The sequence below is a fragment of the Peromyscus maniculatus genome, chromosome 1 (genome assembly GCF_049852395.1).
Source record: "Peromyscus maniculatus bairdii isolate BWxNUB_F1_BW_parent chromosome 1, HU_Pman_BW_mat_3.1, whole genome shotgun sequence".
NCBI classification, from domain to species: domain Eukaryota; kingdom Metazoa; phylum Chordata; class Mammalia; order Rodentia; family Cricetidae; genus Peromyscus; species Peromyscus maniculatus.
In genome coordinates, this window is record NC_134852.1 from 31,703,821 (window position 1) to 31,727,487 (window position 23,667).

Genomic DNA, 23,667 nt, shown 5'->3' on the forward strand with positions numbered 1-23,667 from the left:
GAGAATGGTAACAGACCTTAGAGCAATTAACAAAGTAATTCAGTCAATGGGCTCTCTACAATCTGGAATTCCTTTGCCTACTCTGTTACCAAAAGGATGGCCTCTCATAGTTATTGATTTAAAAGACTGTTTCTTTTCAATACCCTTACAAGAAAAAGATGAGAAATATTTGCCTTCATGGTGCCTACTTATAATATTTCTCAACCGGTAAAAAGATTTCATTGGAGGGTCCTCCCACAGGGAATGTTGAATAGCCCAACCCTGTGCCAATATTTTGTACAACAGCCATTGGAAGTGATATGTAAAAATTTTCCTAAATCTATTATTTATCATTATATGGATGATATTTTACTAGCTGACTCAAATGCAGATACTTTAGAAAGAATGTTTGAAGAATTCAAGAAAAATTTGCCTTGCTGGGGATTACAAATTACTGCTGAAAAGATACAAAGAGGAGATTCTATTAATTATTTAGGATATAAAATAGAGCTACAAATAATTAGACCCCAAAAGATGCAAGTTAGGAGAGATCGACTACAGACTCTTAATGACTTTCAAAGGTTATTTGGAGACATTTCTCATCTCCAAACTGTTGTTAGCGTAAAAAATGATGAACTAAATAATTTGATCAAAACCTTAGAAGGTGACAAGACTTAAATAGTCCAAGAGAATTATCACCTGAAGCTGAGAAAGAATTGGCCTTGCTAGAAAAGAAAGTACATGAAGAGCACATGGATAGTATTGATCCAAAGCTGGATTTCATTTTGGTTATTTTACCCTCTAAGCATTCTCCTACAGGAATATTAATGCAGAGAGAAGATATTATATTGGAATGGATTTTTACCAAATAAACCAAATAAAAATTAAAAAATTATATGGAAAATATCTCTGACTTGATTTTGAAAGGAAAATTGAGACTTTGTCAATTAGCAGGGAATAGACACAGCAGAAATTGTTGTACCTTTAACTATGGAGGACATTGAAAAATTATGGACAGAAACCATGGCAAAGAGCTTGCAGTAATTTTTTGGGAGAAATTAACAGCAAATATCCCAAAAGTGATAGAATTGATCTAATAAGGAGAGCTGATTTGATCTTGCCTCAAATTGTACGGGAAAAACCCATATCTGGAGTTCCTACATTTTAAACAGATGCCAACAAACAAGGAAAGGCAGGTTACAAATCAGAAAATTTAAGTAAAGTGGTTCAAAGTCCTTATAATACTGTTCAAAAATTGGAATTGTATGCTATTCTGTTGTTATTAATGGATTTTTCAGAACCTCTCAACATAGTAACTGACTCTCAGTATGCTGAAAGCACGGTATTACATATTGAGACTGCAGAATTTATACCTGATGAATCAGAATTAACTGCACTATTTATTCAGTTACAAGATACAATCAGCAAAAGGACTCATCCTTTATATATAACTCACATCCGATACCATACTGGTCTGCCAGGCCCTCTAGCACAAGGCAATGATGAGATTGATAAATTATTGATAGGAAATATGCTGGAGGCTTCAGAATTTCATAAAAAACATCATGTCAATAATAAAGGTTTAATAAAGGATTTTTCCATAACCTGGCAACAAGCCAAAGAAATAGTAAAGAAATGTCCTACTTGTTCCTTCTACAATCAAATGCCATTACCAGCAGGATGTAACCCAAAGGGTACTCAGAGGAATGAAATCTGGCAGAAGGACGTGTTTCACTTTGCAGAATTTGGAAAATTGAAATATGTAGACCATACCATCAATACTTATTCAACATTTCAATGGGCAACTGCTTTGAGTTCTGAAAATGCTGATTTTGTAATCACTCATTTGCTAAAAGTTATGGCCATCATGGGCATACCTTCACAAATCAAAACTGACAATGCTCCATCATATGTCTCTTGTTAAAACGAAACAGTTTTTTGCTTATTACAATATAAAGCACATTACAGGTATACCACATAATTCTACAGGTCAAGCAGTTATAGAAAGATCAAGCAGAAATATAAAGGATATGCTAAATAAACAGAAAGGGGTAACAAAAACCCCCAGAAATAGACTATATAATGCTCTATTAACTTTGAATTTTTTCAATGCCAATGAGAAAGGAACAACAGCTGCAGAGAGACATTGGATAATAGAAAAAAACTACAGAATTAAATCAGCCTATCTACTTTAAGGATGTGCTGACCTCAGAATGGAAACCAGGATATGTGTTACATTGGGGACGAGGTTTTGCTTTTGTTTGTACAGGAGAAGATAAGCTGTGGGTATCATCAAAATTGATAAAGGTTCCATTTGAACAAGGGAGGGCACTTAATTAGAGGAGGTGATAGTTCATCAACCAGCATGAACATCCAATTAAACTGAAGAACACTGGACAAATGATACAACTGAAGAAAAGGGACAAATTATCCCAGGATACAGAGTGAAATGGCGTATGGGTATATCATCTAAAAAATTTTATAAGTCTTCCTAAATGTTTGTTTCTGCTCTTCTCTAAAGAAATTTAACACTATTGGTCTTCTACTAGTCCCAATTAAATTAAAATTTAAAGCTGACTATGGAGTTGGAGGATGGCTCTCTCCTTCTTTAAACTCAAGCATGTTGTTAAAAGGAAAATGCAAACTCCCTGTATCATGCCAGAAGAAAAGAGCCATCTTTTGCTATGGAACAGGAGAAAAACCAAATTAATTAAGGGACTATTCTATTATTAATCTCAACTCTTTGATTCTAATCTGATTCTTTAAACTTTTCTTAAAATATGAATTTTATATCAAATTTAAAAGATTAATACACACACACACACACACACACATATATATATATATATACATTTTAAACTTTGTTAAGATATGAATGGTCATATAGAGTACTAATTCTAGAAAAAAGGCTTCAATTAACTGCATATATATGTCTCTGTGGTCGAGTCTCTTATCAGTTTTCTGCAGGAAATCATGGCCAGGCCTAATATCAACTGAAATCTCCAGGAAGAAGATGGGGCCCCACATCAACAATTCCACGTGGACAATAATAATATCACTAAGCTGACAAACATCATCTACAGATCAGCTTTGAACTACAAAGTTCTCAGAGCAATTTTGAGAGGGCTAGCTGAGATGATCCAGTCTCAAAGACTACTTGAAAAAGGACTTGAGATAAATCCTGAACTTTGGCATTATACACAGACTGGATAACAAAGTATATAGTTACCTTTCCCAGAATTTGACAATTAACCTAAAATTTTTCTTTTCAGGATAAAGATACCTATGCCCATACCCAGCAGGAAGCAATATTACGAATATGACGTCCACATTCCCAAAGAGGTGGTGTGGTGTGGGTGGTTTTTTGGTCTTTTAATGGATTTTAGGTCTGGGATAATTTTCATTGTTTATGGGGGTTGGTTACAAGTTGTTGTCAAGGGTTAGAAAAAGGGCTAAGCAAAGGAGATTAGATTTAAGGTTCTTGTTTAAACAAAAGAAAGAAAAAGAAAAAAGACAATTACTGGTTTTAAATACTTTACATTGGATTAGATTGTTTTATATTATATACAAATTATATATATTGAAATTGATATTGTTAGAAAATGCTATATGTATATTTCAAATTGTACTTATACTGTTCGTTTAACAAATAATTCAATTTTCTGATCCTTGAATGTTATTATTACCAACCATTAGGATAAAAAGAAATGAAAGTTAGTAGTTAGACATTACAATAGACCTTGTAGTCATATTAGGTATGATTTCAAGATTGAGCAGATATATTTTAGATAAACAGATCATCCTCAAACCCTTCAGAGATCTACAGAATATGGCATTTAAAATGTTTTAATAACTTAGAAAATTTTTCTTTTTGTTATGACTATGAGACATGTCCCCTCCTGGCAGTACCAATCTACTTCAGAGAAAATATGGGCATTGAAGAAACTTCATATGAAGTTAACTTTCAATGTGGCAAAAGTTAGCCACTGGACAACAAAGTATCTTCGAATCAACTGCTGACAAGCAGGACATACAGGACACGAAACAAAGGACTACCGATTCTTGACAAAACAAGTGTGGTTATGGTTTTATCAAAGGCATCTTCTAAGGCCAGGACAATATGGCACCATCCCTGAAGTAGCCTTCGCAATCTGGAAAAGGTACAGTGCCCTTTTCTTCGAAGGCAGCTGAACAGGCAGTGGGCTGATGGCTTCTGATGTGCAGTGGAACAGCAGCTGAAACAGTTATTCTTTTTTTTTTTCAATTCTGAATATGAATGGAAAGTATTTATTTATTTATTTTTTTGTAATACCTGAGTAAAAGATCGGGAACTTCAGATGCAAGTATAACCAACAGAATGCAAGAAATGGAAGAGAGGATTTCTGGCATTGAAGATACAGTAGAAGAAATAGTTTCATCAGTCGAAGGAAACACTAAAGCCAACAAAGTCATGAACCAAAATGTCCATGAAATTTGGGACACCATGAAAAGACCAAACCTACGAATTATAGGGATAGAAGAAGGTGAAGAATACCAACTCAAAAGCACAGAAAATATGTTCAACAAAATTATAGAAGAAAACTTTTCCAACTTAAAGAAGGAAATGCCTATGAAGATACAAGAAGCCTATAGAACACCAAACAGACTAGACCCCCCCCCAAAAGTCCCCTCGACACATAATAATTAAACAACTAAATGTACAGAATAAAGAAAGAATATTAAGAGCAGCCAATGAAACAGTTATTCTTAAAGAGTAACTAAGCTCTCAATAGCAGACTGGCATTTAATAGAGTGATGTGGAGAATGGGATGCTGAGATGAAGCCACATATATACAGCCAAGAAGAATGGACAGCTGAATTAAAAAACCATCAATAATATCCAGAATGTAAAATCCTGAATCATGACATGACACTAGTGGAATTCAAGTGTTTCTGGTACATGTACTACTCTCACGCAATGTGAGGCTGAACTGTTGACCTTGTGTACATCCTACTTCACAAATGAGTCTGTCAGATATGCTAAGCCTATAGGCTGAAGATGATGCCCCAACACTTCGGAGAAACCTCAGGTGACTTTCAAGGCAGCTGGCTGTTTCGGTCAACTCACAATTTTTTGGAAGTTGCTTGCATGTACTTCCTGTTTTTATTTTTGTTAGGTAATATTATTTCCTTCTTGGGTCTCTGAAGGAATTGAAGATCAGTTAGTTATAGCTGAAGATTAGTTAGGATGGAAAGTGAATTAGGTACATTTTGGACTTACCAAAATAGGATAGAAAATGGAATTATTTTCTCTGAATTTGTCATATACAAATGGACTAGACATTTTTTAGGTATTTATTGCTGGTATATATTGTATATAGTTATTGTACTTTTGTATATAGTTTTTCTTATGTTAGTTATAACCTTTTTCCTTTTTTCTTTTTATTAAAATAGAAAAGGGGGAATATGGTGATATTTTATTTGTACTGAAATGTGATTTTATTTGTATGTTAGTAAATAATGTTGCCTGGGGGCCAGAGTTAATAGCAAGCCATAGCAGAGCTGGGTGTTTGTGGCACACACCTTTAATCCCAGCACTTGGTAGGTAGAGCTAGGTAGATCTCTGTGTGGTCAAGGATACAGCCAGCATTGACGACACACGCCTTTAATCTCACTACCAACCATAGAAGACCTGAAGGTCTGTACAGACAGGCAGTGACGGGATGGTCATGTGGCTGGCTTTACAATCAATGAGAAGGCAGAACAGAAAGTCTATATAAAGACAAACACACAGGAAGTAGGTCTCTCTTGGCTGAAGAGAATCACTGAAGCAGGAAGGGTAAGGCTCTTAGCTCTGACTTCTTGGGCTTTTATCTTTACATTGGCTCTGTGTTTCTTATTTAACAAGATGGTTACTTCTACAGATATGATATCTGTGGAGGCAGAGAAGATCTTAGATTGCAGTGCAGTTGCAATAGAATTTCTGCAAGGTAAAGGCTAAGTTCCCTAGAGTCACCAACCAGAGGTATTTGGGGTATTACAGAGTCTGACTTGCTATAATACCAAACTGCAGAAACCATGGTCTCTGCAGAGGGCCTGGTACAATGAGGGTCAATAGCCTGGGCCTTCTGTCACAGCCACAAGAGACGACTTATTCATGGCTGCCACAACTGAGACCCTGAGAATAAGATGTAGCCATGGAAACACTGGATATTGAACACACAAAGTTGCAATCACCCTGTCTCACATTCCCACAGCTTCTCGTGATTGCCTGGATGAAATTGATGGAATTTGAGGCTTGGAAGAAAGAGGGAGAACTAACCTAGAAACACAGTGAGGTGAAAAGGACACTTGCTAGGATCCTCACACTTCAAATCACCCAATCAGTCTTCTGCCAGCAAGGCTGGAAGGTGTTTATCAGCTGTAGGAGTTTCCTGGTTGAAATTTCTGGGTCACTTATGCATTGTATTGTATTGTCTGCAAATAGGTAAAGTTTGACTTCCTCCTTTCCAATTGTATCACTTTGATCTTCTTTTTGTTGTCTTATTGATCTATCTAGAACTTCGAGTACTATATTGAGTAAATATGTGGAGAGTGGACAACCTTGTCTTCTTCCTGATTTTGGTGGAATCACTTTGAGTATCTCTCCATTTAATTTGATCGTGGGTGTTGGCTTGCTGTAAATTGCCTTTATTATGTTTAGGAATGTTCCTTGTATTCCTGATCTTTTCAAGACCTTTGCCATGAGGGGTGTTGGATTTTGTGAAAGGCTTTTCCAGCATCTAATGAGATGATCATATGGTTTTTTTCTTTCAGTTTGTTTATGTGGTGGATTACATTGACAGATTTTTGTATATTGAACCATCCTTGCATCTCTGTATGAAACCTACTTGATCACTGTGGATAATTTTTTTTTTGCTGTGCTCTTAAATTTGGTTTGCCAGTTTTTATTGAGTATTTTTGCATCAATGTTCATGAGGGAGAGTGGTCTGTGATTCTTTTTCTTTGTTGCATCTTTGTGTGGTTTAGGTATCAGGGTGACTGTAGCCCTGTAAAAAGAGTTTGGGAATGTCCCTTCTGTTTCTATTGTGTGGAACAATTTGAAGAATATTGGTATTAGCTCTGCTTTGAAAATCTGTAAGAATTCTGTGCTGAAACCATCTGGTGCTGGGCTTTTTTTGGTTGGGAGATTTTAATGATTGTTTCTATTTCCTTAAGTGTTATAGGTCTATTTAAATTGTTTATCTGGTCTTGGTATATGGTACCTATCCAGAAAATTGTCTATTTTTTGAGATTTTTTGAATTTTGTGGAGTAGGGTTTTTGAGGAATGACCTAATGATTCTCTGGTTTCCTCCTTGTTTCTTGTTATATATCCCTTTTCTTTTTTGATTTTGTTTATTTGGATGCTCTGTCTGTCCCTTTTGGTTAGTTTGTGCAAGGGCTTGTCTATCATGTTGATTTTCTCAAAGAACCAACTCTTTGTTTCATTGATTCTTTGTATTGTTCTATATGTTTCTCTTTTATTGATTTCAGCCCTCAATTTGATTATTTCCCGGCTTCTATTCCTCTGGGGTGAGTTTGCTACTATTAGTTTTTGAGCTTTCAGGTATGCTGTTAAATTGCTAGTGTGAGATTTCTCCAACTTCTTTATGTGGTCATTCAGTGCTATGAATTTTCCTCCTAGCACTGCATTCATAGTGTTCCATAAGTTTAGATATGTTGTACATTTATTTGAATTCTAGAAAGTCTTTAGTTCTTTCTTATTTCCTCCTTGACCCATTGGTGATTAGATTGAGCATTATTCCGTTTCCTTGAAACTATAGATTCTAATTTTTGTTCTTGTTGAAATCTAACTTGAAGCCATGGTGGTTCAATAAAATACAGGATGTTATTCTTGAATATTAAGGATCCACCTTAATAATATTCTTCTCATGGGCCAGAAGAGAAGTTATGAACAGCGACAATTATTTTTGGAAAATGAATCTGAGAAAACCATGCTCTTTCTTTGTCTGTCAAGTTTATTCCTCTGGGACACAATCCTGTCTACAGAGGTACAGTTATATTCTCCTGCCTAGCTCTTTTTACCTGATTTCTCTCTATATGTATCTACTGTCCCCTCTAAGTTCTATCTTAATTCTTTCATCTTAATTCTGGCTCATCAGGGCTTTCTCATCTTGGCCTTACTCATCTAGTAATTCTCTATCTGGATCTTCCTCATCTTCCATCTTGTCCTCAAGTTCTCCCCTCAAAATCTTCCTCTAAGTCTCCTTATACCTAACAGTCTCCAAGTCTCTGAGGTATTCAGTTATAAACCCAAGCAATAGCAATCCTCTGCCAGAGCAAGTCATCAGGCTTGAATTCATACAGGGTTATAAAGGCAGGTAAGAATTTTCCTCAAGGAGTGAGTATCAGGCTTTCTTTTACAATGCAAAAGAGAATGGTAAAAGAGGAGGTCAACTGAGAGCTAATGATTGATTACTATATCAAGAAAAGGGGATTAATGTGCTCAGTCTACATTTCTAGAAGTGGTTAGGTAAGAAGTTAGGAGTTAGTGAGGTTCTATAAGAAAGGAGGGTCTCTGCTTAAATTGCACAAGAAATGAAGCTGTCCTCCTGACCTAGGAGACAGGCATTGTTTCTATAATGTTGTTACCTTAGTTCAGGAGATTGTTTGGCCTCGGAAGCTTGATAGGTACTTTAGACAAATACACTGTTAGGAGTTCTTGGAAGCACACATAGCATACAAGAAAATCATTGTAAGAACCAGCTAATATATATGCAAAAGCTAAACTATCACCAAAACTTCTTAAGCCATGACTTGACCTTTACAAATTTCCCTGATCTTTCCAAGTAGTAGCTTTTGGGATAGTAGCTGAATTCCATTATGTTTTCCTATGGCTTGCAGCAGTTCCAGTTTTTTTGTTTATTGAAAAAAAGAGAATGTTTTATTCTTTCTAGGGTAGTGAAAAACATGAAAAATTTAAATTTGTAGATGACTTGAAAAATGAAAAATTATGGTTAATTAGTATTTACATTCAGCAATCTATGTAGATGGCAAGCTGAGATTTAGTTTAGCCATCTAATAGGTGTAGTTGTATATGATCAGAATATCTCTGTCCCAAGAAGGGAGCAGAGGAGTACCATAAAAATCTATCATTAGCTAGTATAGCATAATATGGTCACATGTGTCTAAATACTGTAACTGTGATTTATCAAAAAATTATTAGTTTGGAACATAACTCTATCAATCTCTGATTAGTGGTATTAATTTGGTTAAACTGTATTTTAAAGAGGCATTGTTAGATAAGGATTTACTCGAGTTAGTCGTGAGCACCTGTGGGACCAAGACTGCAGTTAAAACTGACCTAATAATTTAAGTTTGTAATCAAGGCAATATTGACCTATTTAGCTATGGGAGGATTGTAATAATCTGTGTCAGGATATACATAGCAGACTTCTATACAGAACAATGTCAGAAGTACTTGAGGAGAAAATCTGATAGGATATACATTTCAGGATCATGGGCAGAATTTATAGTATTAATTAATTAATAATAGAGCATTTTTTAAGGTCAGTACAGTCCCTGGGCTGGGGAGTTTAGCACTGAAAGAGGGTTAAGTCACAACCGGTCTATAGAAATTTTTCATGGTTACTTCCTGCTGATATGGGTCTGAAGCTGAGGGTGTTGAAGGTTGGAATTCAGTGGAAACCCAGGAAGAGCAGGTTCTTTCAGGCTCCTTAAGACATGGGTAGCAGGATTTTCTGTCTCATGTGTGAGAGGGCATGATGCAGGGCTGAGATGGACAGCATATTCATTTGGGCTGGAGAATGGAGGATGGGGTGCAGACCTGTAGCTAAACAGCAATTCTGTGATCCAGAAGATGACAATGTGTAACTCTTTAAATCATCAGAATTTCTTCTGGAAACAAATATATGTATTAGAACATGCATTTGATGAGTTTTAAGGAGGAAACTTTTTCACTTAAGTGTACCTATAGAATATTAAAAGCATGGTTTTGGCAGATGAGAGAAGGGGATATTAGGCCAGCAAGAGCGGGCAAGATCCATCCTCCCAGAGAAGAAAAACAAAATGTGTAATTGGAAGACATAAACTGTAGTCAGGTTGCATTCATTCTGATATTTCTTGGCTTGTTGAGTGTTGGTGAATTTAGATCTCCTGAAGCTTATAAGAACCTTTTAAAAGAAAAAAATCTTTAGACCTATTAGCAATATGATAACAGTGGTGATTTTTCAGAGCAAAATTGTGAATCTTTGTTGTTTCAACAAAACAGCAGCATAGTCAGAGAATGAAATCTGAAAAGTTTCATTTATAATATATCTCGTCTTGATTATCTTTTGATCAAAATTAATAAAAATTCATTTAGGACAGGATTATTTCCAATTATAATTCTATAAGTTTTGATATCATTGATGAACAGAGTTCATCAAAAAAAATCTGGAATTGTATCATTTATTTTTAAAGTCACAGCTCAATATTTAAGTATCTACAGGTAAATAACAGCCTGTATTCAGACTGGCAGCTTTAGAGCATCTTTGTCCTGAGCAGCCTAGTATATGGTGTGACCAGGCAATCCAGGATTCATAAAGATGGGTCAGCATCCTGTGAAAACATGTAAGCATATCCTCTTTTTGACATTATGAAAACATCAGGACCTTTACAAATACAAGTGAGAAGGTTCTGACTGCTTAGGTATAACTTTGTGGCTTGGCAGGTGGTATTAAGGAATGCCTGTAGTGGAGATATGAAAAATTAAGCACCAATTGTTAAGAGCTCTTGAAGTATATGTAAGGCTTTTGTCCAATTATGAGCTCTAGGCCTTCCTAAAATAAAAAAGCAGTGGAAAAATTCTGTTTTATCTCTTTATTTCATACCCATAATTCATAATGACATAGGCCTCATGGGTGAGCTTCCATAGGGAGAGAATTTGTAATTGTTGGACAGACATGAGAAAGTGCCAGTATAGACCTATCTGCCAATCAATGGACACATAGCTTTCTAGTATTTTATAAATGTAATATCACCTGTGCAATAAATATATTGTTATATATATGTGCATGTATGTAGATATATGTGCATATATATATATATATGTATGTATGTATGTATATATATATTTGAGTTAGGGACTGAGAGGAAAATATAATTGACAGATAGCTCTTATAGTTAATCTGTATATATGATGTGGAACTCAGCTCAATCAATGAGTTCTGGATAAACAGAACTCATATTTCCTGCTCTGCATGTTAGCATTTGAGTTTCATTATGTCAGGGCTACAATGCAAACTGAAAGTGAAACGCTAACAATATTTAGGATGAGGAGGTATGATGAAGAAACAACTCGTAAGTGTATGACAATTATATTTTGAATTCTCGGTGTGGCTGTGGGCGATGGCAAGCCAGGCTGTGAAGCTCTTTTTGGCTCCCATAAAGTTCATTTAATATTTTAAGGTCTTGTAACAGCCTGTAAGCCTGATTTTGTTTCTAATCTACAAATATTGGGGTGACTCAAGGGCTGGTGGGAGGCTTTATATGCCCTATTTTTAAGCTTTCCCTCCACCAGACAAATAGCTGCTACAATTCTCTTAGCATTCGAAGTCCATTGTTTAACCCAGATAGGAGCATCAGATTTCCATGTAGAGGGGTCAGCAGTCAACAGTGGCCGCTAAGATAAATTTTGATACCCTAGGCCATGTCTATCATTTATAATTTCTAGAATAATGGGCTCAATTATGCCTTTGGTTTGTTTACCTGGGTTCTTTTAAGTTTAACACCCGTCTATAGCATCTGAGCTGATATTAGTCCATAGCAGAAATTAATGATACACAAATTAATTGCAGCATGTCTCTTCCCCACAGAGTGTTAGGTATAAAGGGGATGCCTGTGGGCAGAATAGGCTTTAATTTTATCTATCTGATTGTTTTAATATTTCTGAGCTTTTGGTTACAATATTAGCTTGACCTAGACCTGTAAGAGATGAAGGAGTAATAATTATCTTAAGTACTTGTCCAATCATTTTCTAAAATGTAAGAAATGTCTAGACTTATGTCTAACAAGTCAATTATTTTCTTTCCATGTCTTATAAAGATTTAGTTGTTCCATAATATTCAGTTTCCTGAACCCAGAAGACAATAACACTAGAATACAAACTGGCATCTCCATTAGTCACTGCACTGTAGAATCTGAATTTTTTTGTGGGAGGTTTACAATAATATTAATTTTCCCAGTAAACTCAGGATCAATCATTCCTGGGACTATTATTATACCTTGTACAGTGGAGGAGCTATGGCCTATTATTAGACCGAGTGTTCCTTCTGGTGGACGTCTGTATACTACTATATTAATGCAAACATAAGTGTATTTCTAAAGCCTATTATCTCAGATTTCAATAAAAACTTTATCCATAGATCTAACTTAGGCATACCTTCTCAATATCTCCAGGTTATTTACTGAGACTTGAGTACCATTCATACCATATCTAGATGTTTATATGTTATATTTATCTATCCCAGTAACTGGCAATTCATATATCATAAGATATTATTTAACTTTCCTAAATGGTCTCTATATCTAAACTTCCATACCCTTATCAAAACTTTACATCAAACAGCATTTATGTATTTAATAAATCAGGGGACATAGGAGACTGATTATTGAGAACATCCAATATAAAGTGAATTTCTTTTAATGAAGGAACAGTAAAAGCTTATTCTGAAATCTGTTTGGTGAGATATCTTTTATTCAAAATTGGATAGCAAAGCATATTCTCTTCAGACATGGTAAATGGAAATATTATCTAAATGATCTCAAAGTGTAATTTGGGCTAAATTCTGGGAGTAAGAGGCATGGGATAGTTAAAAGTGGGAAGCTTAAATTTTTTTAATGTCATGGGTGAAGTAAGAAATTTTATGTTAATATTCAGCATATTTATCATGTTTCTAAACATAGTTTTGTATAGAGAATTTGATGATTTATCAGATGATCAAGCTTTAACTTGTATCCTAATAACTATCTTTAATAGCTTATAATTTATATATGACTTATCCTTAAGAATGTATAGTTTAGGTTGGCCAATCATGTGTATTTTTAGAACGACTGCTGGTGTTACACAAATTTTGTGTTTTTGGTTGTGAGACAGGGTCTCACTATATACTCCTGCTGGCCAGCCTAGAATTCCTAGAGTAGTGAGATTGAAGATGTGCACCACCATGCCTGGCCACTAAGCATTTCTTTTTTCTTTTTTACATTTTTGTTTTTTTGACACAGGGTTTCTCTGTGTATCCCTGGTTGTCTTGGAACTCACTTTGTAAACCAGTCTGGCATGGAACTCACAGAGATACACCTGCCTCTGCCTTCTGAGTGCTGAGATTAATCATGTGCCACTAAGCATCACTCCATAGCATTTCTCTTCTTTTGTTTTCATACATGAAGATTTAATTAAATGAAAATTTATTTAGATCAATTTTTTTAAACCCACAAATGTTTGTCAAGATTAGAAAGTGGAGATAGTATGGGTCATACACCACGATTGACAACATAACTTGATGGAATCATTAGGTTCTGTATATTCAAGTATATATAGTTCATACTTGCCTAATAAAAAATGATGCAATTCTAGCAAAGCCATTAAAATTTAAATAAACTTTCTTGAGTTTTACACCATGGCTCCCAAATCTGAAAGCTTAGATTTGATTTATGACCAAAATTATCTTTATTTTTTGCAAATGTAATCAGCTTTCTAAATAAGGCAAATATCAGTTTACACAGATCTCATGAAAGACAGGAGGAAATTGCAATCATCTAACTATAGAGTTTGAACCATAGACTCAAATTGTTCCATTATCTCCATTGTCAGATCAAGTCAAGAAAGCCTGTTACAGACTGAGTGAATGTGATTTTGTACGAGCCACAAAGGTGCTTTTTGAAAACTGATCATTCTCAATTAGTACTATATAGCTACTCAGAAATTATTTTCAACTGTGCTCCAAGGGATATCTCTTAGTGAATGAACTTTCAGGAATCCAAGGGACAATACCATTACCTACGTTTCACAGGCAAATAAGACAAAAGAGGATTTAGGATTGAGTTATCCATTCCAGATTACAAATTAGAAACACTATCTTGGAGTTAGTTTTGCCCCAAAGCCTTTTCCACTGGATAACCATTACTTTATGTTTTTTCTTCATCTTTTTTTCTTTGGATTTTCTTTTCTTTCTTTTTGTTGAGACAGGCTTTTGTTATGTAGCCTTGACCTGGAATTCACAGAGATCCACCTGTCTCTGCTTCCCAAGTGCTGGGACTAAAGGTGTGCACCATCACACTTGGCTAAATAGGCTATTTTAAATATTGTTTTATCTTCAGGACTGTCTTAAAATTAAGTCTATAGTCTGTGAAATTTGTCCTGCCAAAATAAAAATATGCTTGTCTACTGGATTCTGATTATATTTAAAGTGACAAACACTTTAATGAGAAGAAGGTAAGAGATCTCAAAGCACCTGTTTCACAGGAAAGAAGTGCTCTATTACATGGATCTATAAAAACAACCCAAACTTCAGAGACAGGAAGTTGATAATCTGATTTATCTTAATGGCTTTAGCTCATGAATAAATGATAAAGGCTTATGTTTTTTTCTTATAAAAAGATGATGAGTCTTATTTGTACATTTGTTTTATATTTTAAAAGATTTCTAATTACTAAAGCATTCTTTATCTTATTTGTAGTAAGTCAAAACATTAAGTGAAAGCCATTCTTTGACCACGGTTAGCCATTAGCTGAAAGTCAGCAAAGAACACAGGTTTGTTCACCAAATCAATAAATCTAGCCACAGGCCATCTAAAAGCTTCCTTTAATATTCCTATCAGGTTCCTTTTAAATTAACAGACTCCCTCCATAGAATTATTCAGGCCAATGACATGGTTATATATCAGAAAGATCACATAACTCTTCACAGAAAAACACCCAAGGAAACGAAAAAGAACCCATTCAGCATATTTCAGGAATTACTCAAGATGTAGGTTTAGTGAAGAGCAGAAGGGCTTGTCCTGAAAAGCTTCAAGAGAAATGGAAAAGTCAAGTTCATTTCTTGATTGTGCAGATGATTCCCAAGGCAGTTAGCGTCTGGTCCAGACAAGCTATTAGTGGTAAAGTAGTTCCCTTTCCCTGGCAAGGCTTTTCCCTGAGGTAATGCCTAAATTTTTAAATTCTAATATCTTACCCTGTTTCTTTTAGATCCATCCTCACTCACAAGTAAACTCTACATATTTCTGCCATACCGACTGCATTTCTTTCTTTTTTGTGTTTGTTTTGAGACAGGGTCTCACTATGTAGCCTGGCTGGCCTGGAACTCACTCTGTAGACCAGGTTGGCATTCAACTCTCAGAGACCTGCCTCTGTCTCCCAAGTGCTGGGATCAAAGATATATGCACCCAGCCCTGCACTGGACACCTTTTCAACTGGAATTGACACTATTCAAATGGTTCAAAATTCAACTCAAGAGTTACAACATTACTGTTTAATTTAGACCTGTGTACTTCATAAAATTTATTCATTTTAGCTATTTAACTCAGTAAATACATTTAAATTGTTTTTTACAAGTTAGTTTTTGAATATAGATGTTCTTCACAAAAACACAGGGAAAGTGGGTAATTTCTCTAAATTCAAATTCCCTAATATTTTTGTCACTCTTTTCTCTTCCCTTCACAATAACTAGTTCTCTTCTCAAGTCTTTACAAATCTTTACTTTCCAATTTCTTTTCATTGTAGTAAGTACCAAAGGAAAGATACAGGACATTTCAGCGTAAATCAGTCTCTCTCCTGTTCTCACTTAATACACACTTCAAAGCTACACATATGGCAGTATTCTGAAAATATTAACAGTTGTTAATACCTTGAAAATGAAAAGAATAAAAAGTCAGAGAAAATGCATCATAAGCACTCAGTCTGAAGTATATTAAAAACTAAGCAGATCTTTACTTTCATATAAACACTAATTTTACCACTATAAAAGACATGATTATATTTTACTTTTCTTTATAAAACTACCTTTTAACAGAATATTCATAAGCTAGTCATCCCTTAGATAGTTCTGCACTGATAAAAAGTTACTTGTAAAAGAAAAATATTAAAAATAATTGTTTCACAGAAACAGAAGGTTTTATCAAATTCTGATAAAAAGCTGTATTTATGAGTAGAGTCTTACCACACTATAACTTTTGCCACCAAAGATGTAGACTTAGGAAATGTTATACTGGTCAATAAGATGAGCATCTCAGCAAGTTCAAAAATGCCACAGCGAAGATAAGGTAGTTGGAGACTCCACTTTCAGGAAGGGTCAGCATCATCTTTGGGGGTATGTAGTTATCCGACATGTGTTCATAGCCTGAGCTTCATTACCTCTCTAAGAGGCAATCTTGAGTGGCTACCTCTCACAGAGATCAAGACAATCTTTAGACCACTAAGGCAAAAAAAATTCTAGAAGAGAATGGTACCATTTTCCCCATTTTAATTTTGTAATTGGTGAAAAAAATTAAAGCTATTAGTTTTTGTTTTATGTCTTTTGGTTTTTGGAGACAGGATTTCTCTGTGTAGCTTTGCGCTTTTCCTAGAACTCATTCTGTAGCCTAGACTGGTCTCGAACTCACAGAGATCAGCCTGCCTCCGCCTCCCAAGTGGTGGGATTAAAGGCGTGCACGTCGTCTACAGCCATACCACCCTGAACACGCCTGATCTCTTCTTTTTTTTTTAACTTAAGTTTTTTTTGAAATAGGGTTTCTCTGTGTAGTTCTAGTGCCTTTCCTAGATCTCGCTCTGTAGACCAGGCTGTTCTCAAACTGGCAGAAATATGCCTGCCTCTGCCACCCAAGTGCTGGGATTAAAGGCGTATGTAACCACTCCCTGCACCCATAGCAGTTCTAAATAGCTTTCCAGTTACTGTATTGAACGGCCACAACCCAAATCAACTTGGCAGTTAGGGTTTATTTGGCTTAAATGTCTTGATCAGGGTGTGTCATTGAGGGAAGTGCAGGCAAGATCCATGGGGAAAGCTTCCTGGCATGCTCCCACAACTTGCTCAGCTACTTTTCTTACAGAGCCCATAAGAAAGGGGCTCTCTGCAAGGGGATAGCACCAGGTCCTCCTCCACCAAACAGTAATTAAGAAAAAGCCTTGCTGACCATTGTGGTGGAGGTGATTCCTCAACTGAGGTTTTCTCTTCCCATGTGAATTTAGTCTATCAGATAGACAAAAACTAAGCAGCCTGTCTTTGTTGGTCATCTGTTCCTCTTTCTTTAAAAGAAATGTCAGGTCTTTTCCTTCTCTTTGGATTGAGCTGCTTGTGGTTTTATTGTTACTATTGTTGAACTGTGAGAGTTCTTTATTTTTTTTGGCCCATGTTCAGATGTACAATACATAACATTCTCTGGCATTTGAAAATGATCTCTCCACTTTCTTGATCCATGGTCTATTACTTGTTAATAGTGCTTTAAGTTGCCTTCAAACTGAAAGTAGTCTGGAGAAAGAGTGTAATCTTTGATGTCTGTGTACAAGACAGAATGATTAAGTCAACTATTTAACATGTACTACCCCATTTATCTCCCATTTGTTATGGTAAGATATTGGAAATTTGTCTTGGCTACTCTGAAATATACATGGCCATTGACTACAATTCTCTATGGTTTATTTCAAACCTGCTCCTCTTTCTTATATGTAATTTACATCGTGCTACTGAAGCTTCTTGGTGTTTCCTTCCCACAATCTGTTTAGCCTCATTTTATATTTATTTATTTATTTTATTTAATTATTATTAATTTATTAAATTATTTATTTATTATGCAATGTTTTGCCTGACAACCAGAAAGGGACACCATATTTCATTATAGATGGTTGTAAGCCACCATGGGATTGCTGGGAATTGAAATCAGGAACTCTAGAAGAACTGCCAGTGCTCTTAACCACTCGGCCATCTCTCCAACCGCTGTTGAGCGATTATTTCATGTAGAAAAATAGTAATAGACACTGCTTCGTGGAAGATCAGGTCATTGTTCACATTTATGGTTAACTTGCAGGCCTAGCAATGATCTTTTACCATGTTTCCTATTATAGGAAAACTTAGACAGGAAACACAGTGGTTGAGTCAGGGTCACATAGGCCATCAGTGGCACAAGCTATTGGTCCACAACCACATCTCCAGGTCCCCATCATGGAGACCTACTAAGTGACCTTCACTCCTCTAGATCATTTCATAGACTCAGGATTCTTATAGGGCTCCCAGATTCATGTCAATCAAAATCAAACACCTGACAAGAATAGTCTACCTGTGACCCAGCATGACCTAAATATCAGGCACATCCTGAGCTGTGTGAGATCTCTCACAGTCTGTCAGGTTTCTCAGGGAAGCTCAATGGGAAGACTAATCATAACTTATCTGTAGGAGAGCCCTGAAGAGCAAAGGCTTGGAGAGCTCAGGTCTACACTCAGCAGGAGAGGTCAGTGTAGCTGGAGGGACCTGATCCTTGTGTCTCAAGGCAGGCAATGGTTCAGTGAAGACCAGGAAATAAAATGAGGTCTCTCATTCTAAATCTTGAGTCTGAACATCACGAAACACCACAGCTCAGTTCACTCATGAGAAAGTCCTTGCTTCTTCCATACACAGCACAGGACGCCCCATTATCTCTGAGCACTCAGCCACTCCATCTGCCTTTAACTTACTTCCTGCCTGATTCTTTAAGGATCTGGGTAAGCTGGGAGTTAAGAGACTATCTCTGGTTGTAAGAGGCCTTTGCAAGAATCAGAAGTAAAACACAGGGCAAATATCTCTCTGTGGTGAGCACAGCACTGCTACCCAAGCCCAACATCACAACCAACAATTCCAATCCCTTGGACGGTGATGACTCAGTAACATTAATGTGTGAGCCTAAGACTCAGAATACAGCCTACCTGTGGAGGATAAATGAACAAACCCTCTCAGGAGAGGACAGGCTGAAGGACAACAGGACTCTCACTTTACTCAGTGTTGTGAGGACTGACACAGGTCCCTATGAATGTGAACCTAGAACCAAGTGAGGGACTCCAAAAGGGACCCATTCTCCCTGAACATTACCTGTAAGTATTTTCTGTTTCATCCTGGTACCAAATGCCTAAATACAGAGGGCTAGAACTACCATGCTTAGTCCCAGTTCCCTTGGGTTCACGACACAGACCTAATATACAGATACCTAGGCTGCCAGGGCATCCTGAGCCAGCCCAAGCATATGTGGACAGGCCCACCATTGAGCCTGAATGGGCTCCAGGGTCTTCTGCCTAGAGAGGTTCAGGGTGATGGAGACAGGGAACATGTTAGACTCAGGCTCAGTGTACACATGAGCGTGCAGTGGTGATGTGTGTGTTGTGCTTGAAATAGATCAGGGCTTGTGATGCTGAATACGTACTCTTCTACCAATGTCCTCCCCAGCTCTGGGTGAAATCTGCACAATTAGGTTATAGCACAGCTCAAAGAGATACTATGTCTTCTGCAGACCAGTATTTCCCCTTCCCTCTGCTGACATCACCTGTGGCTTTGTTCTGTTTGCTCCAGATGGTCCAGGTGTCCAAATCATATCCCCCCATATTTTTTTCCATTCAAGGACAATCCATATATCTCCTGCCACACAGATGCTAACCCACCCCCACATTACTCTTGGCCTGTCAATGGAGAGAGCTCATGTCATCCTCCCAAGAGGTCTTCATCCCCAACATCAATACTAATAATAGCGGATCCTATTCCTGCCTCATCTATAACTTTTTCCCTCTAATCAATAGGACCACAGTGAAGAACATTATAGTTCTTAATAAGTGGATCTTTGTAATATCAGCAGAAGGTCTGAAGTAGAGTCCTTAGGCTTTTTTTGGAAGGTGCCGAAGCATTTAATTTCCAGCCCATGTCTATGGGAACAAGCAAAACTCAGTCTTCCCCCAAAGCTCCTGCTCCATCCCTATGTCTAATGACTTCCTGGTTTCCTGATTTCTGGCTGATAGGGATGGAGCTTGAAATGTAAAGAGGAGGTTATCCAAGTCTTGAAAAACCTAAGGTTGTGCAGAGGGTCTTTTCATGGTTAGGAGAGACTCAAGATCAATATTTATTTCTGTGCCTAACACAAGCTTTCTGTACCCTCCATTTTCATTTTATGACCTTCATGACCTACAAGGAACACCCAGGGCTTTCAAATGTGCTCACATTCTTATTCTCCAAATTGGAGGAGAAAATTCCCCACAGATGGGTATAGGAACTCTGCTCCCAGGTGTGCTCCTGTCTCAGCTCTGACTCCATGGAATTTGAAGAGTGGGTGAAAAAGGTTCCTGGGAGCCCTGTTCTGAGTCAGGGTGAGCCATGTCACTGACAGTTGATGATGCTCTTTTGCATATTCTTCTCAAGGCTCAAAAAACAAATATCAGCTGAGTGTGGTGGTACACATTTTGATGCCAGCTCTGAGGAACTAGAGGCAGGTAGATTGTGTGAGTTTGAGATCAGCCTGGTCTACATAGCAAGTTACAAGCAAGCAAGGACTGTACTGTGACCCTGTCTCAAAATATATCAATACTGAGGATTAGAGTGGCAGGCTGTGGTCAGCACTATGATTATTCACTTCCTCCTCTGTAGTTTTAAATCCATATCCATGGTCAGGAAATACTATGTTTTTCTACAAGCAGAAAGCCTTCAGTTAGGGATTTCTCCCAGTTCTTAGGTCTAGCTTTTAACCCCTTTAAGATTAGCTAGGCCATTTTAACCCCATGAAATTTATTTAATAAAAAGGAAACAGAAGACTATTTAATAAAAGAGTGACTTGACTGTTCACAATTACAGAGAGTGTGAAAAGAATTCCCACAAATATCATTGGGAAATACATTTTCCCTCGCCACCATGAGATTTCTGGACAGGTGGGTTGAAGAGGCTCCCAATGTCAAATCTACACAAATACCCTGAGTCAGGGTCAATGCGGGTGGTCTTGGTAGCAATAAGATGCAGCTCTTTCTTTACAGACCATATCTTGATTCCAAACATGCAATCTTGAAGAAGGTCTCTTCATTCTACGGGCCCTATGAGCTGGCTGAGATCTCTGATGCTGAAGGACTCTCAGCTGGTCTCCTCCAATGTTTATCCACAGATCCAGTGACTACACCCTTCATCCAAGTCACCAATACCACAGTCAAAAACCTGATCTCTGTGTTCCTGACCTGCTTGTCAAATGACATTGGGATCTCCATCCAGTGGTTCTTCAAAGGCAATATTCTTGTGATCACCAATAGGAAAAAGCTGTTTGAGAACAACCACACCCTCCAAATACTCCCTGTGAGGATTGAGGATTCTGGGGACTATCAATGTGAAGTATTCAATGAAGTCAGTTCCAAGAGGAGTGACCCCATCCAGCTGGACATAATACGTGAGTGACCTCTGTTTCCTCTATTGATGAAATTATTAAGGCTACTTCACGTAGTTAAAAAGATATTTTTTTAATGGCATAACTTACAAATTAAGGGATAGGTAGGTTGCGGGGTCTGGGGAATGTGTATCAAAGTCTAGCGGTGTTCTCTGGAGCTCCGTTCGGTCCACCTCCACTGTTCAGGGTCCCGGAACCAAGAGAGTGCTGGCCCATCCAGATCTTGGGTCTCTAGATGCCTCCCTTGGCCCTGCCTTGTAGGCATGACAGATGCCGAAGTCTCGATGGGGGTTGGAACTTCCAGATCAAAGTTGGAATGGCTACACACTAAATCTCCCCCTTTTTGTCTAAATAAGAAGGTTCTAACCTAATACAAGACTACATGCAAAGGAATGGTTATCAAATATTATCCAGGAATAATGAGAGATAATGACCTAGATAAGATGAAACTACAACCAATGCAAACAATATCAAGCAAAAAACACATACTAAAATCCAGAGAAGTATAGAGCTTAGGTAAATGGCATGTTACAAAGATCATTCCAAAAGGTGTCCTATCCTAAAGAACCTGAATCTAATACTTAATATGTTCTATCTAAGATATTATATATACTAAGTTGTAACTATAACTGCTAGTCTTCAATACCATCAAAGACCTGAGAAGGAACATAATGGTACCTGAGAAATGGTAGATGGATGCAAGCAACTTTCGGGAACCTTGAAAGAGTAGACCAAGACAGCTGGCAGCCTGGACAGTCACCTAATGTTTCTCAGAATTGTTGGTGCATTCAAATTGGCTACAGACATAGAGTATCTGACAGACCATTTTCAGAAGCAGGAATTCTGAAAGACCATCTTACCCTGTCTTGGCAGAGTACAGTGGTCGCTTTCCTTGTGTCCCGCTTGTCCAGAAAGGACAGCATTGCATTCGTACTGTCAGCAATCAAGGCAAGGGCAGTTCTTTGTCCAGTAGGCCATTTTGTGCCAAGAAGACAAACTTCCAAATGGAAATGTCTTAGAAGCCCAACATTCTCTCGGGATCATTGGTGCAGCCAGGAGCAATTGGGTCTCATGTCAACAGAATTCTAAGTTATTTCAATGCCATATTCTCTAGGTCTATGAAGTGTTTGAAGATTACCTGTCCATCTGACCTATGTATCTGTAAATCTGGATAACCTAACTAACGTAACTATAGAGATGACAGGCATAGGTGACTATAAATCTATAAGTCTTATCTACGAAAATAACCTAAGGACTAAGGCTTTATATAAACAAGGTAAACAGTCTATAAGCAAATGTATGGTAAAGAACGATGACTTCAAAACTGTGACAATACACAAGATATTTATAACAGAGGTAGGAATATATAGTGCGATATGCAATATGACAATAATCTTAAATATATATCAATATACCGAATAACCTAAACAGAAGCAGAACATACATAAAGTATGACAGATATCAATTTACATTTGTATCAATATAAAAATATTTCAAATAAGAGTAGAAATATATGTACATTATAACAAATATAGTTCTGTATTTGTATCAATATACAAATTATCTTAAACAGGAATATAAAAATAGTTTACATTTGTAACAACATATAAGAATCCATAACAGTACAAATTACAGTGCAAATTATCTAAGGTTGCTATTTTACTAAATTTGTTTACTAGTATATACAATAATCTACCATAATATCTTATACCTATCCATTCTATTTCTTCTTTTCCCTTTTTTTAGAATATTGAGTCTAATATTTTCTTCCACCCCAACCCTATAACCATCATCCATAACCCTGAGAATTATGAAACCTAAGGGAGAAGGGGTGTTGTTTTCTTAGAATTGCTTCCTGCTGTTTAGGGGGTGATGTTATCTCTGTTGGGTACTGTGAGAAAGCTCAGATAGTTAAATCTCAGACTAACTGTAGGTTCTCACCAAGTCTTAGAGTAATGAATAAGATTGTCTGAAATTCTGGCAAAAAGTGTAGTATGATGATTATTACCATGTCATCATTCTGGATTGAGTAGAGTTGTTGTTGTTGGGGCCCCATCTTCCTTCTGGAGACTTCCAAGATTTCTATTGGAAAAACTTATTTGTTATCAAAAATGGAAGGTTTGGATTTAAAGAGGACACAGCATGTAAGAAAGGATTCTGAGAAATCAAGAGTAAGCATGGAGAGAATTAGAATTTAGAAGACAATGGTCCCTTTTATTGGTTTCCTTCTGTCCCACACCAGAGGGCTCTTACGATATGGGACTGAAGAATCTCTCAAAC

At 36.9% G+C, this 23,667-nt stretch overlaps 2 protein-coding genes across 18 annotated transcripts in view; both read left to right on the plus strand.

Annotated features, from left to right (window-relative positions):
- Positions 1 to 23,667, plus strand: part of LOC143273511 (cell adhesion molecule CEACAM5-like) — a 386,206-nt gene that overhangs the window by 221,850 nt on the left and 140,689 nt on the right. The window lies entirely within an intron of this gene.
- LOC121826732 (cell adhesion molecule CEACAM1-like) overlaps positions 1 to 23,667 on the plus strand; it is a 56,129-nt gene that overhangs the window by 12,084 nt on the left and 20,378 nt on the right. For all 7 annotated transcript variants that reach the window (XR_013051854.1, XR_013051855.1, XR_013051851.1 and 4 more), the window contains one exon: positions 21,115 to 21,390. Coding sequence is in view for 2 of the 7 variants with exons in the window: in XM_076573649.1 (XP_076429764.1) it covers positions 21,115 to 21,390 (276 nt within the window). In the remaining 5 variants the exon portion in view is untranslated. The remainder of the gene's footprint in view (positions 1 to 21,114; positions 21,391 to 23,667) is intronic.